The 22,177-nt window shown below is 41.2% G+C and overlaps 4 protein-coding genes across 7 annotated transcripts in view; 3 read left to right on the top strand and 1 right to left on the bottom strand.

The window, feature by feature from the left end:
* The first annotated feature begins 7,551 nt into the window (after positions 1-7,551).
* LOC26535474 (odorant receptor 67a) lies at positions 7,552-9,209 on the top strand. The gene is made up of 4 exons (XM_015193941.2): positions 7,552-8,534; positions 8,588-8,789; positions 8,845-9,000; positions 9,068-9,209. Exons 1-4 carry the CDS (start codon positions 7,726-7,728, stop codon positions 9,119-9,121), a joined length of 1,221 nt encoding a protein of 406 aa, XP_015049427.1. The 5' UTR covers positions 7,552-7,725; the 3' UTR covers positions 9,122-9,209.
* A 629-nt stretch (positions 9,210-9,838) lies between these two features.
* Positions 9,839-11,332, top strand: LOC6532540 (odorant receptor 67a). Its single transcript, XM_002093250.3, has 3 exons — positions 9,839-10,833; positions 10,887-11,088; positions 11,153-11,332. Exons 1-3 carry the CDS (start codon positions 10,025-10,027, stop codon positions 11,330-11,332), a joined length of 1,191 nt encoding a protein of 396 aa, XP_002093286.3. The 5' UTR covers positions 9,839-10,024.
* A 3,710-nt stretch (positions 11,333-15,042) lies between these two features.
* LOC6532539 lies at positions 15,043-16,782 on the bottom strand. Its single transcript, XM_002093249.3, has one exon. The coding sequence runs from the start codon at positions 16,780-16,782 to the stop codon at positions 15,043-15,045; it is 1,740 nt and encodes a 579-aa protein (XP_002093285.3).
* A 3,237-nt stretch (positions 16,783-20,019) lies between these two features.
* Positions 20,020-22,177, top strand: part of LOC6532538 (capon-like protein) — a 45,041-nt gene continuing 42,883 nt past the window's right edge. Inside the window, exon 1 of one of the 4 annotated variants that reach the window (XM_015193936.2) lies at positions 20,020-20,277. The gene's annotated coding sequence lies outside the window, so the exon portion shown is untranslated. Of the gene's footprint in view, positions 20,278-20,297; positions 20,438-20,525; positions 20,879-22,177 lie in introns of those variants that run through there. The other 3 variants (XM_015193939.3, XM_015193940.3, XM_002093248.4) reach the window with 3 other exon arrangements.

Genomic DNA, 22,177 nt, shown 5'->3' with positions numbered 1-22,177 from the left:
ACGCAACATGTGCTGCACGTGGCGTATGCGTAATTTCACGTTGCGTTCGGCTTTAAGTAAGCCGAAGCTTAAAGCTGAAATCCAATCGGCAAGTTGGCGTGTAGTTCTCGTTGCTGCTGTTGCCTACGTGACGTATACGTGATGGGGACAAATGCTGCCGACGCTGATTTTTAACACATGTCCTGCCAGCATCCTTGTGGCAGTCCTTGTCCGTCCGACCCTGTTCTCGTGTATCGCATTGCAGGCAGCAATTTAATTTGAAATTTAATGCCAACTTTGGGAGGCGTCGCGTGCCAGGAATACACACGACCAACACGATGGCGAAGACGAAGATCAAGCATATTACATTATTTTCTCTGTCGTTTCAAGTTTTAGCTGAAGTTTGCATGCTAATTAGGAGTCGGATGCTCAAAGAATTAGAGAAGCGGCTCATTTTGAGCGTGAAATTCGTCAGATTTAAGTGCATTAACTTGCGAATTCAGCCGCAGGCGTCAGGCTGTCACAAATAGTTGTGGCAAATGCCAAAAATGTTTCGAGGCAGCACAATTGTTTAGAGAACGACGTGCTCGGAAAATCAAGTGAGTTAAAAAGGGGGGAAAATCGAGCAAAGCATATGCGATGCGGTATGCTCGACAAAAAGCGGAAAATGGCAAATTAAAAAAGGGAAATAAAGGAAAGAAATGAAAATATCCTGATGATGGCTGGATACTGCTGCACAGGACACACTGCTGCGGGTACACAATCAATCAAAAATGGAGGCGGGGCCGGATGGCACTATGTCATCAATCTTGCAGCCAACTGTGCGTATGCGTAATGTGCGTCCAATGAGATGCGCGGTAGCAGTAATTAATCAGATGTGCGAAAGTTCCACCCATTCTGCACCTTACGCTTCACTTCCTGTTCGCACAGGTTCAATGACACTAATCGTCCTTAAATGACTAAACGCACTCGGCTGATTAAATTAACAACCGATTTATCTGAGCTTGCTATGGAAATTAAGGCTACAAGAGCCAGTTGCTTACAGTGAACAAAATTTTGGAATTTTGATTTGGATTGGATTTTGGTTAAATGGTACAGACTTAATTATCCGAAATGAACTTATAATCGATTTTAGTAACATACATTTTTTTATATACGTGCAACACAAAAAATTCTCCCTGTGGAAGACAAAAATCTGCGTCTGAACCAACATGCAAATGAAAATTGCGTTCATAATTAAATGTGCATGGGAAAATGTGTAAAATGTGCAGGAAAATGCGGTTACGCGTAGATACGAGGATGAGGCAACAATGTGGGGCAGCGGTGGGAAACAAGGAGCCGGAAAACAGGCGTCGTCATGTGGGCCATACAAAAGTCATCTCACAATGGCGCAGGAAGTGTTGCAGTGGGTAATGGAAAAACACATGACAGAGGAAAATGTGGGGGTAAGTAAATGGGGCAATGGAGAGGAGCAGGCTACTGAAAGCTGGGTAATTTCTGCAGTTGCACGATGACCCGCCATGCAGCACAAAAGCCCACAAGCTCCCAGAGGAGATACTATAAAATCTCACTTTACATATATATACATACATATATAGATATGTGTGTATATATGCGAGTGCCAAAGACAACAATGTATCCGTACTCCAAAGAAACTGAAAGGATGTGTGTGTGGCAAGCGAAGGGAAAGGGAAAGTGTTGCGATGAATGTCTCTAAAAATATGCACAACTTTTACCAGTTCCTGCCACGTCCACCAGACCAGTGATGTTAGTACTCTATTATGTGCAAAATTTAATTTACTACCCATCCAAGCACCAGGACATGCTGATGTCGATGCGCACGATTTAATAGTTTCCTTGGTCAACTTTCCGTAGTGCAGTTGAAAAAGAGTAAGAGAGATTCCCAGCGACCAAATGGCAGAAGTAAATTGATTTAAGTGCATGTCGCAGCATATTGCAGATGCTTTGGGCTCTAAACTTTTACACTGTGGACCCCTTTGGACTGGCCCTAAATCATTTAACAAGCCACCACCATTCTCGTTTGTTGCTTATAAAATTTTGCTCGTAAAATTGTTTATGTGTCTGCAATGAGCGCATCCTGCTAGTTGGTCCTGTTTCTGCAACTGTGCTCCCTGGTTCCTCGATTCCTCTGTTTTTCCGCAGGAGGAGCAGCTGCTGCTTCCGCACCGGCATTGCACTCTAATCACATTTTGTGCGCTTCCCCCTGCCAACTTGTAATTGGTTTACTCCGCTACAGTGTCGAGCTTTTAATGAAGTTGCACCCGGAGAGAGGAAAAGCTGGAAGGCGGAAAAGTGGATGGAAAAGCGTGTGGGTCTAGGTGCGTGTGCGCAGCCGAGTGTGGATGGGATACAAAGCAGAAGAAAAACAAAAAAGGAAAACATTGCATAGTGCACGGAAAACGATCAACAAATTGGTCGAGTTGCAGCTAATGGCTGGGAAATGTGTGGCAGCTCAAAGCGAAATAGAGCAAGATAATGGAGCTAGTGGCAATGACATATATAGTGCCTCTATTTTGGGTCAAGTTTGTCAATGATGCGTAAAGCAGTTTAAGAAAGCCACAAAAAAGATCCAAGTATATGTGGTTTTCTTCTGATCTCTGATTCTGTTTTATATTGCACCATAAATAGAAACTTATCAGCAGAAAAACTTTAAAAAAATCTACACAGAACCCGAACTGGATAAGTATTGAATTAAATATGAGTGGCGAACAATTAACTACCAAAATACTCAGCGACTTGTAAGCCAAACTGAGATAATCACTCCAAACTTTTCTAATCCAATGGCTTACCAAGTAACCACAGGCAAATACAATTCACTGGGGATGCAACACTGCCCAAGGACATATGGCAAAGTTTACTTTTGTTATCAATTTGGGTTACTGGCTAAGTACAAACAGCAATAAACATTTCCCCAAGCGTTGACTATTAGGGCAAAGATTTAGTACTTGAATGATTCTACCGCTTTGTGTATGCTGCTGGTATTTTCGCCATAATTCTGCCAGCTGGTCTACATTCGTATACGTATATTTATATATATGGATGTTCATAAGAGTACACACAACCTTGACACGCCTTCCACAATGTAATGGGTAATGCGTAGGCTAGCAGTTACAACACCCATAACACACACGCCCCATACTAACCCATAAACCCATTTCCCAACTCCCATTTTTGTTTTGGTTTTTGTTCTTGGGACTGCTCTCTCTCTATTTTCGGGCCGAACTTTTGCGACATTGGCACTGGCGAATGATTTAAAACTTTTCTTGTTACTTTCGTCTTTAACAAGTTTTCCGGGTGCCACGGAAACTGGAGTCCGATCCGGAGCCATATAGCCATAGCTCCGCTGAGATGGAGCAAGGCCACCCATGGGCACTATTTGCTGCTGGCAAAGTTGTAGGCAACAAATTAATTTAATGTCAGACACAAGACGCAAACTTGCCGGGCTGCGGCTTGCATCGCTCGGAATATTGAACGGGGGGTTTATTCTACTTTTTGCCATGTTTTCTTTTTGTTTGGGCATTTAAATGAAGTGCCGGTGACATAAATTCATTTAGGACAGGCGCTAAAACGGAAGCCAACTTTTATGGATGCTAACATCCAGGTATTGCCCGTTAACTAGAGGTGTTAGGAGTGACAGGTGGCTTAATGGCCTAATATAAAATAATTCTGCAAGCTGTATAAGAAAACTATAAACACATTTCAAAGCAAATATTATTTCAGCACAAGTTGCAAAATATACTTTAACAACGGTTGTTTTCTTTGTTAGATGGCCTTAATTTTCAACCAGTTTTCGCCACTGCTCTTAACTGGAATCAAAAAGGCTTACCACCTACGAGTAATACCATCGAAAACCACCGACCAGTTGGCAAGCTGAAACACTGCGATTCCGGAGTGGAATATACCGCACTTACACTGCCATTTGCTGGCATTACATTCATTATGAGGGCAGAACTTGTCCGGAACACCGAGCTCCGAGCTTCGAGCTCCGACCGGGATAATTGCACTTGTCAGCATTTGTTTTACACTGACCAGCACACCAGTATGTGACCCCCGAAGTTGCCAAACCCCATTTTATATACAGTTTATACGCCCCAGTTGAAAATGGCGCAACATAAATTGCCATTGTGTGCAATAAAGTGCAAATAAAATAAAGTAGAACTGCGAAAAGTTTACATTTTATGTATAAATATTGTATGTGGGGGTAGAAATCCTTCGCGCAATTCCCTCCGCATTTCGTGATGTTGCGAATTTATTGCACGCCATTTGAACGTTTTGCTGAATTATTGTAAACGTAAATTGAAAATAACAAAGCGGGCAAAAAGAAAGCAAATAAGTATCAAAGAATTTTGCACGGTTTGTTCATACTTCTTGGCCCTTTTTTTTTTGGTTTCGTTGGTCTGGTCAGTGCAGCGTAAAACAAAGGCCAAACAATTGCATTACATTTTTCCAGAAAACTAGCCTTTCGGTTGAGTGCCCAAAGCTGCTTTAAAATGCCCATTTAGTAAAAATATTTGTTCAAGACCCAGCGACTTTGTCTAGACATTTGCATTTTCATTCAAATCAAAAGCAAATTTACCACACACAAAAGCCAGAAATCAATTTTCATCCGTAGGAAAAAAAGGGTCTGAAAGTGATACAAATTGGGGTAGGTTAAATATTCCACCCTCCAGTAAGGGATTAATGTAAAATTTAAATATAGCCAGAGAGACACTCAAAAACTGGCAATAAAATGTAAATATTTTATAGATAAGTTTCGAATGAGAGTGAACCCTTTTTTTGTTGGTTTTTTTTGCCTGCGGTTGCGACCTTTGTTTGAGCCTTTTTTAACCTGATTTTGACAGGGCTAATGGACTTACAACATGTTGTTGTCGGCTCATTGTCGGATAAAATGGGTACTGTGAAATTCCAGGCGGCTTAGCGGTTCATCAAACTTAAAACCGAGTGCTCAGTGGCACAGGCCGCATTTAATTCAATTGAAAAGTACGCGAAATTACGTGATACGCAGATACGCAGGACCAAAGAGTCAAACAAAATGTCAAAGTGCTGCTGGCTCAATTTTGTGTCAACGACGTAGTTCAGGTAATTTCCGCAGAAAACTTTGGCAGCCATTTTGTCGCTGACATTTTATTTATGTGCGCCCATAACTCAACTGTAAATGCTCACACACCAACGTGCCCACATCCGCACACACACACACACACACACACACACATTGCCACACACACACGGATACATTAGCTAGGACGAGGCAAGTGCTTCTAGTTTCCGTTTCCGGCGCAGAGTTGCCTGGCAGCCTGGCAAAATTAACAACAATGGCGGTGCTAAAGACGTCGCCTCATCTTCGCAGTGTGTGCGTGTGGCTTTTGTGGCTTTAAGTAGCAAAATGTGCCAGGTCACCCAGGATGGGGGAAACGTATCCAGGATCCAGGATGCCGTAGGATGCCCTACCCGCCAACAGCCCCACCGAATTTCCCGCCATTTGGCTGCTTGATTTTCTTACACTTTTTAGCGCTGCTAGTTCGCCGTCATTTTACGGCGAGGTTTCCGTACGTGCAATGCATTAAGACTTTTCCACTGAATGTGAATGCGAATGTGAATGTGAGTGCGAGTGCGAATGCGAATGCGAGTGCGAATGTGAGTGTGCATTGTAGTTTCGGGGAGTTAAGCGTTTAAGGTGCGGATGCTGCGATATCTGACTGGGTCTAAGCACTGGGGATTTATGGACACCTTTTCGCCCCCAACTGGGGGCCAATTGAAATGTCACGTCGGACGATGAATGTGAGCGTAATGAAGCGCCTAATGTGGTGCGAAATTGGGGAAAGGGGTGCCCATCTAATCAAAAGCTAAGCATTTTGATTCTATTCTTAAAGTGTAAAATATCTTTGTCAAAAGGAATCTTTTTCCATTTTGTTTGCAATCTAACTAATTGCTTTTTTAAATTTTCTTCAATATTTAAATTATTTTCTTAATAATATAAAACTAATATATATAACTAAACAAAATAACCAATAGGCTTATAAAAACTAATTAGTGAGCACTTCAAAAATTTATACGGAAAATTGGGAAAATTTCGTTTATGAAATATAAATTAGCCAAATTTAAATGTAGATTCGTACAAATTCCAAACGCGATTAAATAACTGTAATTTCCTGGAAACTTGCAAAAAATACATATATCTGCAAAATAGTAAATAAATGCAATAATTCGATATGCCTGCATTCCGTGAATAGCCTCGCAAATTCAGTACCGCTCGCCACTTCCGCAAATGAATTGAAAACATCATTTGGCTAATTAACATTTGATGATCCCAGGAAACGTATAACAAATGCTTTAAATAAATTTTATTCTAGCCATTCGGCCGCGGTAGTGGTCACCCAATGCCATTTCAAATGGCAAAGATACATTTTCCATTGTCATATTTTCAAGCATTTTCCATTTCCATTTTTGCAGTACCATTTTCATTTCCCAACCACTCCGTTTCTATGGCAGCCCGTGTGCATGGAAAGCATTTTAAAATGTCAATCCAATGAATGTTTTATTTGTGACGATGCAGCAGCGGCAACCATCAATTTATGTGGGTTCGATATGGGGATAATGGCAGCTGGCATTTTATTTAATTCGCACGACTGCATACGATTTATGCATGTAAAAAGTTTCTGCGGTGTGGGGCTAGCATCTAGTTGTGTCTTTAGAATTCACTTTTATCCGAGTGAATAGAACCGAAACTTGTTCCGCAAGTTCAAGCCCGCTGATAGCGACAGCAATTTGCGTCTTCACTTTCAACGCTCCACCATCTCCCATTTATATACATCCATTTATATCGGGTTTCCCTGCTCTTTTCTTTATAGTATGATGGCAATGAACTTTGGCGGGATGCAGAGTCAAGAACCCCAACTTACTTCATCTGTATCTATCAGTTGCCCAGTTGCCTTAGAGCTGTCAAACTTGTTTTGCCCGCCAATGAAACCGAAATGAAGCTTGTTTCGGTTTGGACTCAGCTTCGGATTCGATTTCGTTCTTGATGCTTCCTGTGGTACATGTTGTGTGCCACATGCATGCAATCCAATCTTAGCCAACGACATTTGCTGACCTTACGGATACTCGTATGAAACGATAATGTTACGCTCCTAAGCAAATATCTAACGAATGCATATAAATGAGCAAAGGATGTCTGACACGAACTCGATTTCCGTTGCCAAATCTCAATATGGCTCTATAAGAATAATAATTGGTGCACTTTTTCGATTAGGAGTAGGCCTGAAAACCACGCTTGACCTTTTAATTTTTCTACCCCATTTAAATTTTAATGTTTAAGTTGTGGGAAAGGAATTTACCTAGCAATTGAGGTAGCTGATGTATTTTCCTTTGTTTTGCCACAAAGTATGCAGGTGTAAAATCATTTAATATTATTGGGAAAGACTTTCAAAATAATAATTACTAGTATTATTAATATATAAAATTATTATTAATAATGAATCATTTTGTAACTATCTGATATTTCTCATGAACTTAATAAATACATCAAAAATGGTATATCCCGATCATGCATTTCATTTTTAAATTGTTTTGTCTCAGTGTAAACTATTGAAGGTCAAGAAAATCGTGCGGTTTCTGCAATGCAATGGGCCTATAAAAGTCCAAAATTTTTCCCTGTGGCCATCAGTGTTTATCCAACCAAATCGAAAATAAGTGCAAATTTCTAAAAACAGGACTCTACTCAGAAAAATGGCTAAAGTCGCGAAAGAACCTAAAGGAAAGATTTACGATGTTGATGATTTTTTGATGCTTGCTGTGAATTACTACAATACTATGGGCATTGATCCCTATGAAACTGACCGAAAAGCAAATATTTGGTTTCAACTATATTATGTGATAAACTTTATTAACATGGTGTATAGTTTTATCGTTGAGGTAACGTACATGGCAAACACGTTACACGATAACGAAAATTTGCTAGAGGGCTGCATGGTATTGAGTTACTGCACCTTCGTGATCATCGGTCTTTCAAAAATATGTGCTGTATTGTACCGAAGGCCAAAGATGACCAGTTTGGTTAAGCAATTGAAGTCCTGTTTTCCGTTAAGTGCATTGGATCAGGAGGAATACGATGTGAAGTTCTGTCTGAAACGCACCCATATGTACACCAAGGCGTTTGGTGCGCTCTACACGGTCATGTATTTCGCACACACCCTAACTCCAATATTCGTATACTTCTGTGAAAAAGTGCTGCTTAAGAATCCCGATGCCAAACAGACAATGCCGTTTTTCCAATTGGAGCTTTGGGAATGGCGCGACAATTGGTGGTTTTATCCAACCTATTTTCACCAGTCGCTCGCCGGATATACGGCTACATGTGGATCCATTTCCAGTGACCTCATGATCTTCGCAGTGGTCCTGCAGGTCATCATGCACTACGATAGACTGGCCAAGGTTCTTAGAGAGTTCAAGGTTCAAGCTCTAATCAAGCCCAATGGAGCTGATGAGGATCTCAAGAAGTTGCAGTCCCTAATCGCCAATCACATTAATATACTGCGGTTTCATCATAAAAATACTTCCTTAATCCATAAATTAACGTATTAACTTTCAGACTCACCGATGTGATGAACGAGGTCTTTGGAGTTTCATTGTTGCTTAACTTTGTGGCCTCTTCGTTGCTCGTCTGCCTTGTGGGATTTCAATTAACCATCAAATTCAGTCTCGAGTATTTTGGCAAGCAGGTGCTGCTACTGGTTTCCGTATTGTTTGAGGTCTATCTCCTCAGCTCCTTCAGCCAGAAGTTAATAGATGCCGTTTGTTGAGAATATCTATTCCATAAATCTATAATACTAACCCATATTGTTGTAGAGCGAAAACGTGGGCTATGCGGCTTACGATATGGACTGGTTCGATGCCGACAAACGAATCAAGAAAATGTTAATCTTTATATCTATGCGAGCCCAGAAGCCAGTTTGCCTAAAAGCCACAGTTTTCTTGGACTTATCCATGTCGACTGTGACCATCGTAAGTACCCCAGAGAATCTAGGTAGTCTCCAATGGCATATATTTATATATCCCTGACGCATTTCAGTTTCTTAGCATGACGTATAAGTTCTTTTGCGCTATAAGAACTATGTATCAATAAATACTGATATGTATTACTGTTTATAAAATTATGTATGCACGTAGTATTGAAAAGTAGAAAGCTTAAATAAAGTAGTTATCAAGTAAAACAAATGTATTTTAATAAAAAACAGGACGCATGCAGTGAGTGTCAAAAGGGGGCATACACGGAAGAACACAGATTTGGACGGGACACAGGAGAAGAAAAGGACCTGGCGGGGTCAGAAGGGATTGTCGAGTCAGTGGGGGGTGTCCTGTGACAAGAGCGGCGAGGATAGTATGAGTCCAGTATGGAGTGGACTAACAATAAAGCTCACTTAGCCTCAAACTCTTTTTTTTCTCGGTCGGGCAATCACACAAATCATAAATTTGGGACGATCAAACAAACTCTCAGAGCTAGGATGCCTAACACGTGCTCGTTTCTGTTGCCAAATATCAAATTTGACCTTGGCATTTGTATACCCCATTTCATTTTTAATATGGCAACGTTTGGCAGGTATACATATTTAAGTTGTGGGAAAAGAAATTACCTACCAATTGAGGTAGTTAATGTATTTTGTCTGCGAACAACAGCTGGGCTTTTGTTTTGCCACGAAAGTAGGCACGTGTAAAAGCCTTTGATATTAATGGGAAAGACTTAAAATATAATAATTATTAGTATTATTTCAACAAACTTATTATTAATAATGAATCAGTAACTTTAAATAAATGGTATATCCCGATCATGCATTTAATTTTTAAATTGTTTTGTTTCAGTATAAACCAAGTGTAAGTGTAAGTTCAGTGTAAGTCAAGAAAATCTTGCGGTTTCTGCAATGCAATGGGCCTATAAAAATCCAAAAGTTTTCCCTGTGGCCATCAGTGTTTAGTCGAGCCCAATCGAAAATAAGTGCAAATTTCTAAAAACAGGACTCTACTCAGAAAAATGGCTAACGCCGGAAAAAAGCCTAAAGGAAAGATTTACTATGTCGATGATTTTTTGAGTCTAGCTGTGAATTTCTTCAATACTTTGGGCATTGATCCTTATGAAACTGTCGTGAAAACAAATATTTGGTTTCAACTGTATTATGTGACAAACTTAATTAACATGGTGTATAGTTTTGTTGCTGACGCAGTGTACCTGGCAAACACGTTACGCGATAAAGAAAATGTGCTGGAGAGCTGCATGGTATTGAGCTACTTGACCTTCGGGGCCATTGGTTGTTCAAAAATATGTGCTGTAATGTACCGAAGGCCAAAGATGACTAGTTTGGTTAAGCAATTGAAGTCCTGTTTTCCGTCAAATGCATTGGATCAGGAGGAATACGATGTGAAGTCCTGTCTGAAACGCACCCATATGTACACCAAGGCGTTTGGTGCGCTCTACACGGTCATGTATTTCGCACACACCCTAACTCCAATATTCGTATACTTCTTTGAAAAAGTGCTGCTTAAGAATCCCGATGCCAAACAGACAATGCCGTTTTACCAATTGGAGCCTTGGGAATGGCGCGACACCTGGTGGTTTTATCCAACCTATTTTCACCAGTCGCTCGCCGGATATACGGCTACATGTGGATCCATTTCCAGTGACCTCATGATCTTCGCTGTGGTTCTGCAGGTCATCATGCACTACGATAGACTGGCCAAGGTTCTTAGAGAGTTCAAGGTTCAAGCTCTAATCAAGCCCAATGGAGCTGATGAGGATCTCAAGAAGTTGCAGTCCCTAATCGCCAATCACATTAATATACTGCGGTTTCATCATAATAATACTTCCTTAATCCATAAATTAACGTATTAACTTTCAGACTCACCGATGTGATGAACGAGGTCTTTGGAGTTTCATTGTTGCTTAACTTTGTGGCCTCTTCGTTGCTCGTCTGCCTTGTGGGATTTCAATTAACCATCAAATTCAGTCTCGAGTATTTTGGCAAGCAGGTGCTGCTACTGGTTTCCGTATTGTTTGAGGTCTATCTCCTCTGCTCCTTCAGCCAGAATTTAATTGATGCTGTTTGTTGAGAATATCTATTCCATAATTATTATATGTTATATTTACTAACTCATAATTTTGTAGAGCGAAAACGTGGGCTATGCGGCTTACGATATGGATTGGTTCGATGCCGACAAACGATTCAAGAAAATGTTAATCTTTATATCTATGCGAGCCCAGCAGCCAGTTTGCCTAAAAGCCACAGTTTTCTTGGACTTATCCATGTCGACTGTGACCATCGTAAGTATCCCAGATTCTAGGTAGTCTCCAATGGCATATATTTAAATATTTCTGATGCATTTCAGTTTCTTCGCGTGACGTATAAGTTCTTTTGCGCTATAAGAACTATGTATTAATAAATTTTGATATGTATTACTGATTATAAAAATTATGTATGCACGTAGTATTGAAAAGTAGAATGCATAAATAAAGTATTTATGATGATTTGTTTATATGATAAGTTTAAAATCAAACTACTAAAAAGTAAATGAAGAAGCAAAACAAAAAAATTGCATGTAAAATTATATAGATATAGCAAAAACAAGATAAAAACGCTGGTTGCTAGTTCCTTTTCCCAGTGTACATGGCTGGCATCAAGGAGATACATGGAAAACAATCAAGTGCCTGGCGAAAAGAGCACAGCCGCCTGAGGAAAGGCGGAAAAGCGGGCAGACAAAAGATGGCCCAAGGTTTCCCACATACTTCGCCCACCCATTCACTCGTTCAGTCATTCATTCTCGCATTCATTCGGTTGCCTGGAAATGTCGCTTTGCATGTGTGAGTCCCTATATCTGCACTCCGCTTTGGGCCACAGGGCGTATACGTAATGCTGCCGCCATGGCGGCTTTTGTTCAACATGACAAAGACATGACAGCGACAGCAGCACGCTAGAAATACAACAACCACGAAATGGCGTTCTTTGTAATGCTTTTAATGCTTTCAAAATTCTCCATGGATTGATTTATGGACAAGGAGGATGGACCAGGAGCAGGACTTAAGACCAGGCATTGACAAATCAATGGGCAGCTTTAGAGGTCACAAAGATGAGCTCCACTCGGGGATTACAGTAGCATGAACTTATGAAGAAAAATGTGTATCTTCTTTACGGCGTTAAATTTATTGAACTTGCTAGATAAATGTCGCCAACTCGGTTCTGACAATGCCATTTATTAGACCGACTGACAACTAAGGCACTCCATTGTCACCAGAGAGAGCATTCATCAATTTCACTTAGTTTCGCATTTTGATGGAAAACTGCCAGCCAATGGAAAATCAACTTTAGGCGGCGGGAGGGAAAAACTCAATGTCCTTGGGTGGGTAAACATTGTCTACTCCTTTGCTTTGTTTTGCTTTCATAGAAAGTTCTGTGCTGTTGCTGATTTGCATATAGAAAACTTGTTAATAATGCCATCCCAGGTGGGATGGATAATGGGAAAATACCCCACCGGAACCACCCACCCACCAAAAGCAACAACTTTTCCAACCGGCTTAGATGAAAGTTTTGTGATTGAGTTTTTGACAGTTTCTGGGAGGAATTCCCCGCCACGCCTTCCTCAAAAACAAAAAGGTGTTTGCACTAAGCTTGTTTTGATTTTCCGTTTATTGTTTTTGCTCAGCTGTCTCGCAAAAGTTTTCAGCTGCTAATTGCTTCAGCTCATAATTAGAACAAATGCAAATGAATGTTGCGTAAATTTTCCCCACTGACCGCAGGACCCTCCTGCCTTTCAAAAAATATTTTGTAAATTTATGCAAATGACAGTGTGCGTTAGAATTCACGACTAATTAGCCCTCGAAAGTTAAATGGAAACACAAAATATTCGGCATTAATTTATGATGGAATTCAAATTTTTGTGACGCCTGACAGTTTTTTCCTTTTGATGCTGACACGATTTGCATAAACAAATGCAAACGAATGCCAAATCAACGGCAACCAAGAAGGGCGACTGCCACGCCCACCTGCTGTTCAGCAAAAGTTTAGCCATTCAACTTTGGCCATGCAGAAGGCATTCAACATTTATTCAGATGTTGCTCTTGAATGCAACAATGTGGAGAAACTTTAGGACAGCATTTCGCATGCGAATAGCAAAAATGTTGAGTGCCATACAGAATACAGAATGCAAAAAGAAACTTTAGCAACAAACTGAAAAATGTTCAAATATTTCGTTACACTTTTTTAGAGTAATTTAATGGCTTGTGATAAGCAGTAGCATTTCACTTAAATGAAGCCATTTAAATATTTTGAAATATTTCCCGGGTAGATTCAATTAATGTGGCATGCGGTCTGTTCCACATCGATTTGGTCAACACTTTAATGCGTTGCACTGGACATTTCCGGATGAAAACCGTACGAATTCAACGCTTGGGCCACTTTGTGGCTTAAATAATTACAATTAACAATGGTTTTTTCCGCCGTACATAATTAATTGAAATGTAATGTTTTGGTTAAGTGGACTGAAGGATATAGTGGGATAACGAAACAATTTTTATTAAATTATAAAATTAAGGTTTACATTTAATTTTTGGACTTTCATTCTGGTTTTATATACATAGGTGACTTGATTGAATGCAATGACACTACATATTGAAATACTAAATATTATGAGAAAGAAAATTTCAAATATGTTTTAGCACAAATTTTTAGGCTAATTATAATCGCATTGCTCTTGTCCAACTAAATATGTATGTTCCACAAATCTCACTCCCCGTTGAAATTTACATTTTAACCACACGAATGGGTCTGTATATCGCTGTCTGAATTGTATTTCCCCATTTTCAGTTTTTCGACAGTGCCCACTTTGAAATGCAATGTGCAAAATGCGGGTATCCCTCGATTTACCCGAAAATCAAAGGAAGTCAGTTGCGTTGCGAGCGGCAACAAAATCTGCGTGTTTCGAAATTCGACTGTTGTCGCTGTCGACGTTGTTGCAATTAGCCTCGCAATGCGGTTCAATTAGGGGAGTGACCGCCCCCGAGGGTTGTGGGCGTGGTCCAAAGCCCGCTAGCCGCTAATTTGCATATTGCATTACACGAAAATTTCCAACTAGTGGATGGGCCTGGCTGGATGGCGTTGGCATGGAATCAGTTTGCCGGGCACAATGTTGTCCGGCTTGATTAAAAATTTTACGCCGCTTATAGTGTGCATCAATAATTCGATTGTCTGCCTGTTTGCAAGTGCTAACATTATTTTGCAAATTTCCCCAACGTTTGTCGTCTTAAAGCACTATTTGCACTATTGATTTTACCATAAACATCCATAATGCGGCCGTTACTTCGCCAATAAACGGAAAATCCAGCTTGTCTGCCCCGTTTGGCCGGGGTGTATTCCCTTAAAGATAAGCCCGGCGTAAACGTCAATTATGGGGGCGTACTTCCCGTAACCCAAGCCAAAGCCAAAGCCCAAGCCCAATCCCAAGCCCGGATGATTGAATGACGGAGGACCGATGTCGAAAACAAAAACCAAGCCATCGCTTAAACCTCGTCAACGCCAACGGCAGCCATGGGAGTGACATTTTTTGAAAGTAATCCCGACGAAATGTTTGATTTATGTCAACGTGGGGAAAGTGCTGCAGACCATTAGTTAGTCGGGAAATATGCGGGCCATGGGTGTAGGGTTTCAGCCGTTCAAGGGGGGGTGTTCAACTATCACAAAATGTTCTAGTTCCTATTTGTTTCCATCTGAAGTCAATGTTTAAAAATGCTTTGGAAATCGGTGCACAGTATCTGTAAAACAAACATAACTTTTGTATATGCAAATTATCCTTTGTAATTCATGATATAAATGATATTATATTTTATTTTATTTTATTTCATACACATAAATGATTATTTATAGCCGCCTTAAATGAATTATAAACCAATTAGTTCAATCAGGTGGCTAATTTCAGGTCATGTACCTATAATTAATCAAACGCTTGGCTACCACAAATTTTAATCTTTAATGAGGGAGTCAGTGCTGTGGGGTGTTTTATTTCTAATTAGGGTTTGGTAATAAAGAAATTAACCAAAAGTTCACACAGGAATAAGACGAAGGACATGAACAAGAAGCTGGCCCACAAGATCCAAATCCAAAGCAGATCCCCAACTTTGAATTCTCTGAAAGCAACATATGGAAATGGATCCTTCTGGGAGATCAAGCCTATGGTGATCATCTCGCGCAGGGTTTGCTGCTTCCAATATTCCACGATTCCGGCGCTCTGAACCCGATGGATCAGATCGTTGATATGATCTTCGTATATGGAGTTGGACTGCATAACGAGTGATAGAAGGACACTGGTCTGGATGACCCGTAGGTTCGGCTGAACCGTGAAAATCGGTTGCTTGAAGAGCTCCTGCCTCTTGGCCACTATCATCCATTCAGATGTCAAAGCGGAGAACGCAGTCGACTTGTTCAAACCGTTTCTAAGTGCATTATATTCGACAGTTTCCTTGAAATTCAGCTGATCCTTAATGTAGTTAATAGGTCGGTCAAACACATTTTGTAGGTAAAATCGTTCGGCTTCTTCAAAAAATACAGTTACCGGCGAATCCCGGAGCTGCTTAAAATTGGAGATCTGTTGCGATGCTGGTCGCTTGGTGAGCAGCGTTTTGAGATGGGCAGCATATAGGGTACTTAGAACCAAGCCCAGTAGAAACAGACTGGCATTGGTCACCTTCGAGCTGATTGTATTCCTCGCCCTCATATTGAAGGACTGTCCCATAATTCCCGATATCATACGCTCGTTTAGCATCAGATTCGACCAATCAATGCGCTGCTTGAGCAAAAGCGGTCCAAAACAAGTATCCAATATGGTGAAAATGCTGTAGAATATAACCAGGACGATTAGAAAATGTCCGCTAACCATCACCACATACACATCGGCAATGGAAATTTCCCGGGCACGTGGAACTACTATGTACCAATCTTCCATGTCGTATATATACGAGAAAACACCCAACTCGCTGGGAGTCTCAAAGCCACAAAGGCTGATGGCCATGTTAATGGTGCCGTTGAGGGTCATATTCCGCAGAAGAATCAGATTCATTCGCTCACCTTGCACAATGGGTCTTTGCCACCGAAATGTAAAGTTATGCATACGGATAAATTCCAGTACAAATTTATACACGTAGCCCGTCATTTGCAGTTTGCCCGTCTTTGAATTGCGATATACAATCGAACGGGGTGGAAATTGATCCGGCAGTGTGACTATATATCTGCCAAAATAGTTTCGAACCTTGATAAAGATGGGTGAATCGGTGGGATGTACTTCAAGCCATCGTTGCGGAGCATAGGGCTGCAGTCGATATATCCTATTTTCCTGTCCAATTACGGCGACGTGAAGGAAGCACAGGTGCTCAGCGACTTTGGCAACGTCAGCCGTTGGGATTCCCTGCCATTTCCTCAATAGCAACACCCTCACCTTCCTCATATTCAGGAGACTTCGGTCGAGAGCCTGCCACAAATCCAGGTCCCAGTCCGAATTTCCGGTTTGCCAGATAAGTACGAGCATTTCACTGTTGTAGCTTCCCCTCACATAGAAGTCCATCTGCTCGTTGAAACTGAAAACTGGCCAGGGAAATCTCTCCAAGCCAGATGCATTGCCATGCTGGCTATGCTGGCTATGCTGGAGTAGAAGCACCGATTCATGGCGCCTGTCCTTGTTGATGCTGGACAGGATTGGGTTGAGCCAACTTGTCTCGTTGAAGAGCAGCAAAACTGGAACTAGTATCGGCCACATATCCTGGCTGAATGGTTGGAAAAGCGGGCAGGTCGGACATTATCTCTCAAATAAACGCTAATTAGCGGAGGTTACAAATGATTTGGGGGCTCGCTAATGGACTACGGATTGGAGGGCATTGAAAAATGGGCGCAATTAGCATTCAGTTTTACGACTTTAATGTGCCTACTTACGGGCTCAATTACAAGTTAAGGAAAATCGGGGTGAGCAGGAAATATGGGTGAGTGGGCGTCAGTTATTTCCATCTCCGGTTGAATATTTCACAATGATTTGTGTCTTGACTGCAGTATTTAAACATTTCTAATTGCCTCGGTAAATTGCTTTCATTGTTTTTCGGGAAAATTTGCATTTACGTGTGTATCATCTTTAATCCTTTATCCTTTTGACTCTATTAAGCTTGTGTGCAATTGATTTTGATACCGGTTGCGGTTGGCAAGCAATATTTATTGCATTCTGTAGATTGATACCTCTTGGGATATGAACGGCAAAATAACTAATTGCTTGGCCTGAATTACGTATTGTTTTAACTTTAGCCAAGCCATAACTCTAAACTGCTCATCAAGTTTTCAACAAGTTTTTACCACTTCCGTTTCCTAGCTTCTTCATTCTACTTGTACTTTTCCTTCAATTAAGCAAGTTAAATGTGGGAAAACGCGAGTGTGGAGTGGGAAAAGCGCTGAATGAGTCAAGTGCGAGCTGCTTCAGAAGCGTGTCGCATTAATTTTCACGCGAGTGCATATTTGATTTTCCCTTTTTTATTCATATTTCAGTCGTCTGCTCTTATTTCGTGCTTTTGCATAAAGTCGAGACGGGCTTTTCATTTCCTGCTCCTCGAAGAAGTCGTCGTTGACATGCATAAAATTGCGATGAATTGTTGCTTGGCATAAATTTTGCCACACGGCCTCCTTTCCAGAGGACTCAAGTCTTCTTCTTTAGGCGTGCAACACGGCGTATGCGTAATGTAACATTAATTGTATTTATTTGCTTTGCTGATTGATTTTCCCAGCTAAGATGGATTTAACGGCCTACAACTTGTGCCCAGGATAGCGCTAGACAATTTGGTTTATCAAAGTCATTTGGCTTCTGGCCTACAGGCAGCCACGCCCACATAAATTAACGCAGACTTAACGAAGCGTTAACACAAAGGACGAGAGTCCTCCCCAAAAAGTAAAGCAGCTGGCCAAACCCAGACTCCGTGCGACAATAAATTTATTGGTTTCATCCCGAAGCTTATCAAGTTCGCCTCGTCTGCTCATCTTGTTCATCGCACAACATGTGCAGTAAATTTTTATGTCAAATGGGTTTCGCCTCCATATCGTAATATAATTTATGCAGAAAATAATGAGCGTGCTTTTAGGCGCTGCTCGAATGGCAAAAGATGCGTGTGCATGTGTGTTGGCAAAAGTTATTAATTGATTTGGCTTTAAACCTGCTCACTCAATGGTTCATCCTTGAAAAGCTGAACCAAGGTGGGCGGGAAAATGGAAAAGTTTTTCTTTCCTTTTTCCGTATTCGTAACCACTTGAAACTCGAAGCCGTATCCTTGTTGATGGGATTGCCTAAGTAGGGTTGCTTAAGATTTTTCGACAATGTGTTAAGTGAAAATTGACACAGGCCAAGGGGGAAAAGTTTCCATGATTGAACGGCATTCGGGAAATGGCTTTAAAGGATCTGTGACTTGGGGAGCGTTTTAAAGTTTTGCCCGTCCGCAAAAGTTGGCCACGTTAAGCTGTGTGAAATTGTTCGCCGTTTTGCGGGCGCCATTTTCAGTTGTGCGCTTTTTTAATTAAAAAAGTGCCCAGGCGAAGGGGGAAAGTGGGATCTGAATACGGCGACAGCCATTTGAACTTGTTCCTCGGCTATTTTAATTTCCAATCTCTATTCCTGTGCCACTGTTGCAGAAACTCTGGACAAAAAAGTAATTAAAATACTGCAAATATTTGCCCAGTTCGAATGCACTCGCTCTGCATCTCGGCCAAGTCGCGCTCGAATCCTTGACCGCATTCCGTATCCTGGCACATTCTGGCATCTAATGCGGCTAACTGCGAGTAGTATGCTGGCATCCGTATCCTTTCTTCAGCGGCCTGCGTTCCGTGTCGTTTGCCTGACAACCAGGACGCATCCTTTGCGAGTTTGCGCTTGTTTGTCATCCTTTTTGCGGTCTCCCCAGCTTTGGCCCTCCATATGATTGCGGCTTCATGCTTTTGCATATTTTGCCATGAATACAATTTCTGCACCCACACACTCACACACACACTCACAAACACAACCGCACGCACAGGATCCGCTGGAAAAGGACGAATTATGCGTGAATACTCGCAGATATGCGAACTGAGTTGTCAACAAGCTCAGGTTGTGGCTGTCTCAAAAAACCACCGATATATTAGGTTACTTTCGGTATGCCGAGAATTTAGTTGTCAACTTAGATTCGGGAGAATTTAGAGGAACAGTGGACATTGCTGATAAACATCTATGCTGTAATATTTAAGTAAGGAAGGGTGAGCAAAGGTATTTTTTTGGTTTTCAACATTCATGTTTCAACAAAAGTATTATTTTAATAAAATTTAACGTAACATAAATGAAGCTTTGATATATAAATAGCTTAATGTGGAAAGAAGAAAGTTATATATAAAAAATGTATAAAAAAATTAATATTTTAAAGAACTATTTATATAAAAAGGAATAGAAGTGTCTTTCTAAGTGCGACTGAAAGTGCCTTGTTCAATATCTTGCTTCAATAATGCAATTAGCACAAGTAGAATTTAAATTCTATAAAATGGTTCATTCAATCCCCTTCACATGTTTGCCCAGCCAGACTCCTCAATAAAAGCCCTTGTGTGCTGGGCCATGTTTGCCAATGTTTGGCCATGTTTACCCTGTGGCTGTCTTCACATCCGAAGGCGACTGGAAGAGAGCCGCAGACTCTGGCCGCACAAAAACCAAAACAGAGAAACTTGGCCAAAACGCTGGGCCCAGTTCCCCCCACCAACCCCTTTGGCCCACTCCATGGAAAATCATCAGCGAGCACGTGTAGTTGAGTCGATTTGATTGGCCAACGGCTTTCGCTTTTCGTCACCGCAGAGAGCGAGCATTGCCGAATGAAACCAAGTTGAAACTAAGAGAGCTGGCTAAGAGAGCGACGAAAACTGGTTTTCCGGAAAGGCACCCTGTAAACGCCAGAGTGCTTGTCTGCTAAACGAAACGAAAAGAAACGAAACGGCGGAGGCCGAAGTGCCGCAGTTGTTGTTCGGCGTTCTTTGTGGCCAGACACCAGCGCGTATACGTATACGCAACGTCATCGTTTGTCTGACGCCGCTTCGAAAAGCGAGAAAAGTTCTGAATACCGGTTGTAATTTCCCAAAAAAAAAAAAGAATCGTAGTAACGGTCGCATATCGGTTTCGTCGTTGCACACGCACGTAATTCGAGTCAATCGCCGTTAATATTCAAAATTCAACAACATATACATAGCCCACCCGCCATCCAAAATACATAAGGTACTAGCTATTGGTATTCTTATATCCATAGTCATTGTGCGCTGCATTCTCGAAAACGGGTTTTACGGCATTCCCAATTCAATTCTGCACTGGCATTTTTTATGCTCGTGACGAAAGTGAAGTTCTAACCGATCATAATCTAACCATTTCCGTTTCGAAAGTAAGCAAAGAAAATAAACGGTGATTTGCACAATAAAAAAAGGCTACAAACAGTGTAAAGCAGACTGGCGAAAAAGTTATTTAATATTCATACCCGTGGTAGAGCAAAATCTTCCACAAACAAACATAGCAACAAGTCGGCGCCAACTCTCTTACTAAAAAAAAAAAATAGAAAGACAAGACCAAACTCAAACAACGCTGTGTTTATTAACATTCAGCTGAGAGCTTTGGATAGGTAGAAAAGCCTCGTCTTCCGAGAATTGGCAGTTAATTTTCGAAATCACTTCCCCACCAAGCGGGATTAAGAAAAAATATAAAAGAACCGAAGACGAGCCGAGACCTGTTAAATACCCGTAGGTGTTCACAGTGTGTTTGTGTGTGTGCGAGTGTGGTATCTGTGAAACTATATACCCAAATAAACAAGGCAAAAAAAGTTACAGCGGTGAGTCCCCACTTTCCGATGACATTCGAGAACTATTCGAACTACCCACGCCGCCAAAGAAATGGAAAGTTTTTTGCTTAGACTGTGAACAAAAAACTAGTGAAGATGAGAATTTTTCGCAGATCGCAGCTAAAAAACTGATTACGCGACGCTTTGCGTTCTAGATACATTTTGGGCTGCAGTGCAGATCTGGCGAGATATTAGTTGAATGTGTGCCAAAATGAGACGCGGAATACGGCCATCAGCGTGTTTATTATTTTTATAATTTATTGCCCAACAATAACAGCGATACGTATGCATATAAATTATATACGTTTTTTCGTTTTTGTCGGTATGAAAACTGTTTGATTGCCGCTTACAACGCAGCATTCTGATTCTGGTGAAATGCATCTGCAAGATACACACGAATGCAGACTGACACGGAAAGCGGCGAGGCAGACGCATAATAAACGATAAATTTCAGGGCAATGACAAAATTGCTGATAACTGACCCACCAACATTTCGATTCTCCACTCTCTACCCTCTTTGTGTGATCATTAATAACTTTTAGTTTAAAATATACTTACTATGCCAAAGTTCACTTTCAAGGTTAGTCGGAGTTTTTAGAGCTATATACTATTTTATGTGTATCTTGGGGCTTAAAACGCTTAGCTAATGATCCACAAAGTGAATGAATTTCCCGAAAGAAGAACGAATTCAATTCTAGCCCCTGCCATTCCCAGTTGATTTGGCAATCGCTGTTCTGCCCAACAGATTTATGTTTTAATTTTTGTTCGGTTTAGACCAAAAAAATGTTGTTGAGGTGCGTTGCCGACGGGGGTGGGGTGGGGTTGCCTGAGTGGCCGCCTGCTGCTATTTATAGGCGCTCAACAAACATACACACACACGCACACGCATCCATTCGCTCTTTGAACAAAATGTATCTTATAGATACACAGGCAAAAAGTTTTGCATCTCCCAGCCGACTTCTCTGCTTCTTACCCACATGTCTGGGATGTCTGCCTCATAAATATATGTATGTGCCTGTATGTACGAGTATGTGGCCAAAACGACAATGGCGAGACACACAGAACACAAAATCCAGTCGGCAGATCGGGATCTTCTGGCCATCTCCTGAGTTTCTAAGGCGAAGCAAGTTGCCTTTTTTTCAGGCAGACGGCAGTTAGTTTCTGTGAAATCGAAAACAAGATTGATGCCTTGGCAGCCGGACTTTCTTGGCCAAATAGGAGACAACGCAGCTGGCCTTTGTTTGCCATCGGTATATCTGTTTAATTGCCGTTGTTCATCTGTTGATTAAG

The sequence above is a fragment of the Drosophila yakuba genome, chromosome 3L, assembly GCF_016746365.2.
Source record: "Drosophila yakuba strain Tai18E2 chromosome 3L, Prin_Dyak_Tai18E2_2.1, whole genome shotgun sequence".
Lineage (NCBI taxonomy): Eukaryota > Metazoa > Arthropoda > Insecta > Diptera > Drosophilidae > Drosophila > Drosophila yakuba.
The sequence above is the reverse complement of the archived record's forward strand: the minus strand, read 5'-3'. Positions and strand labels throughout refer to the sequence as shown.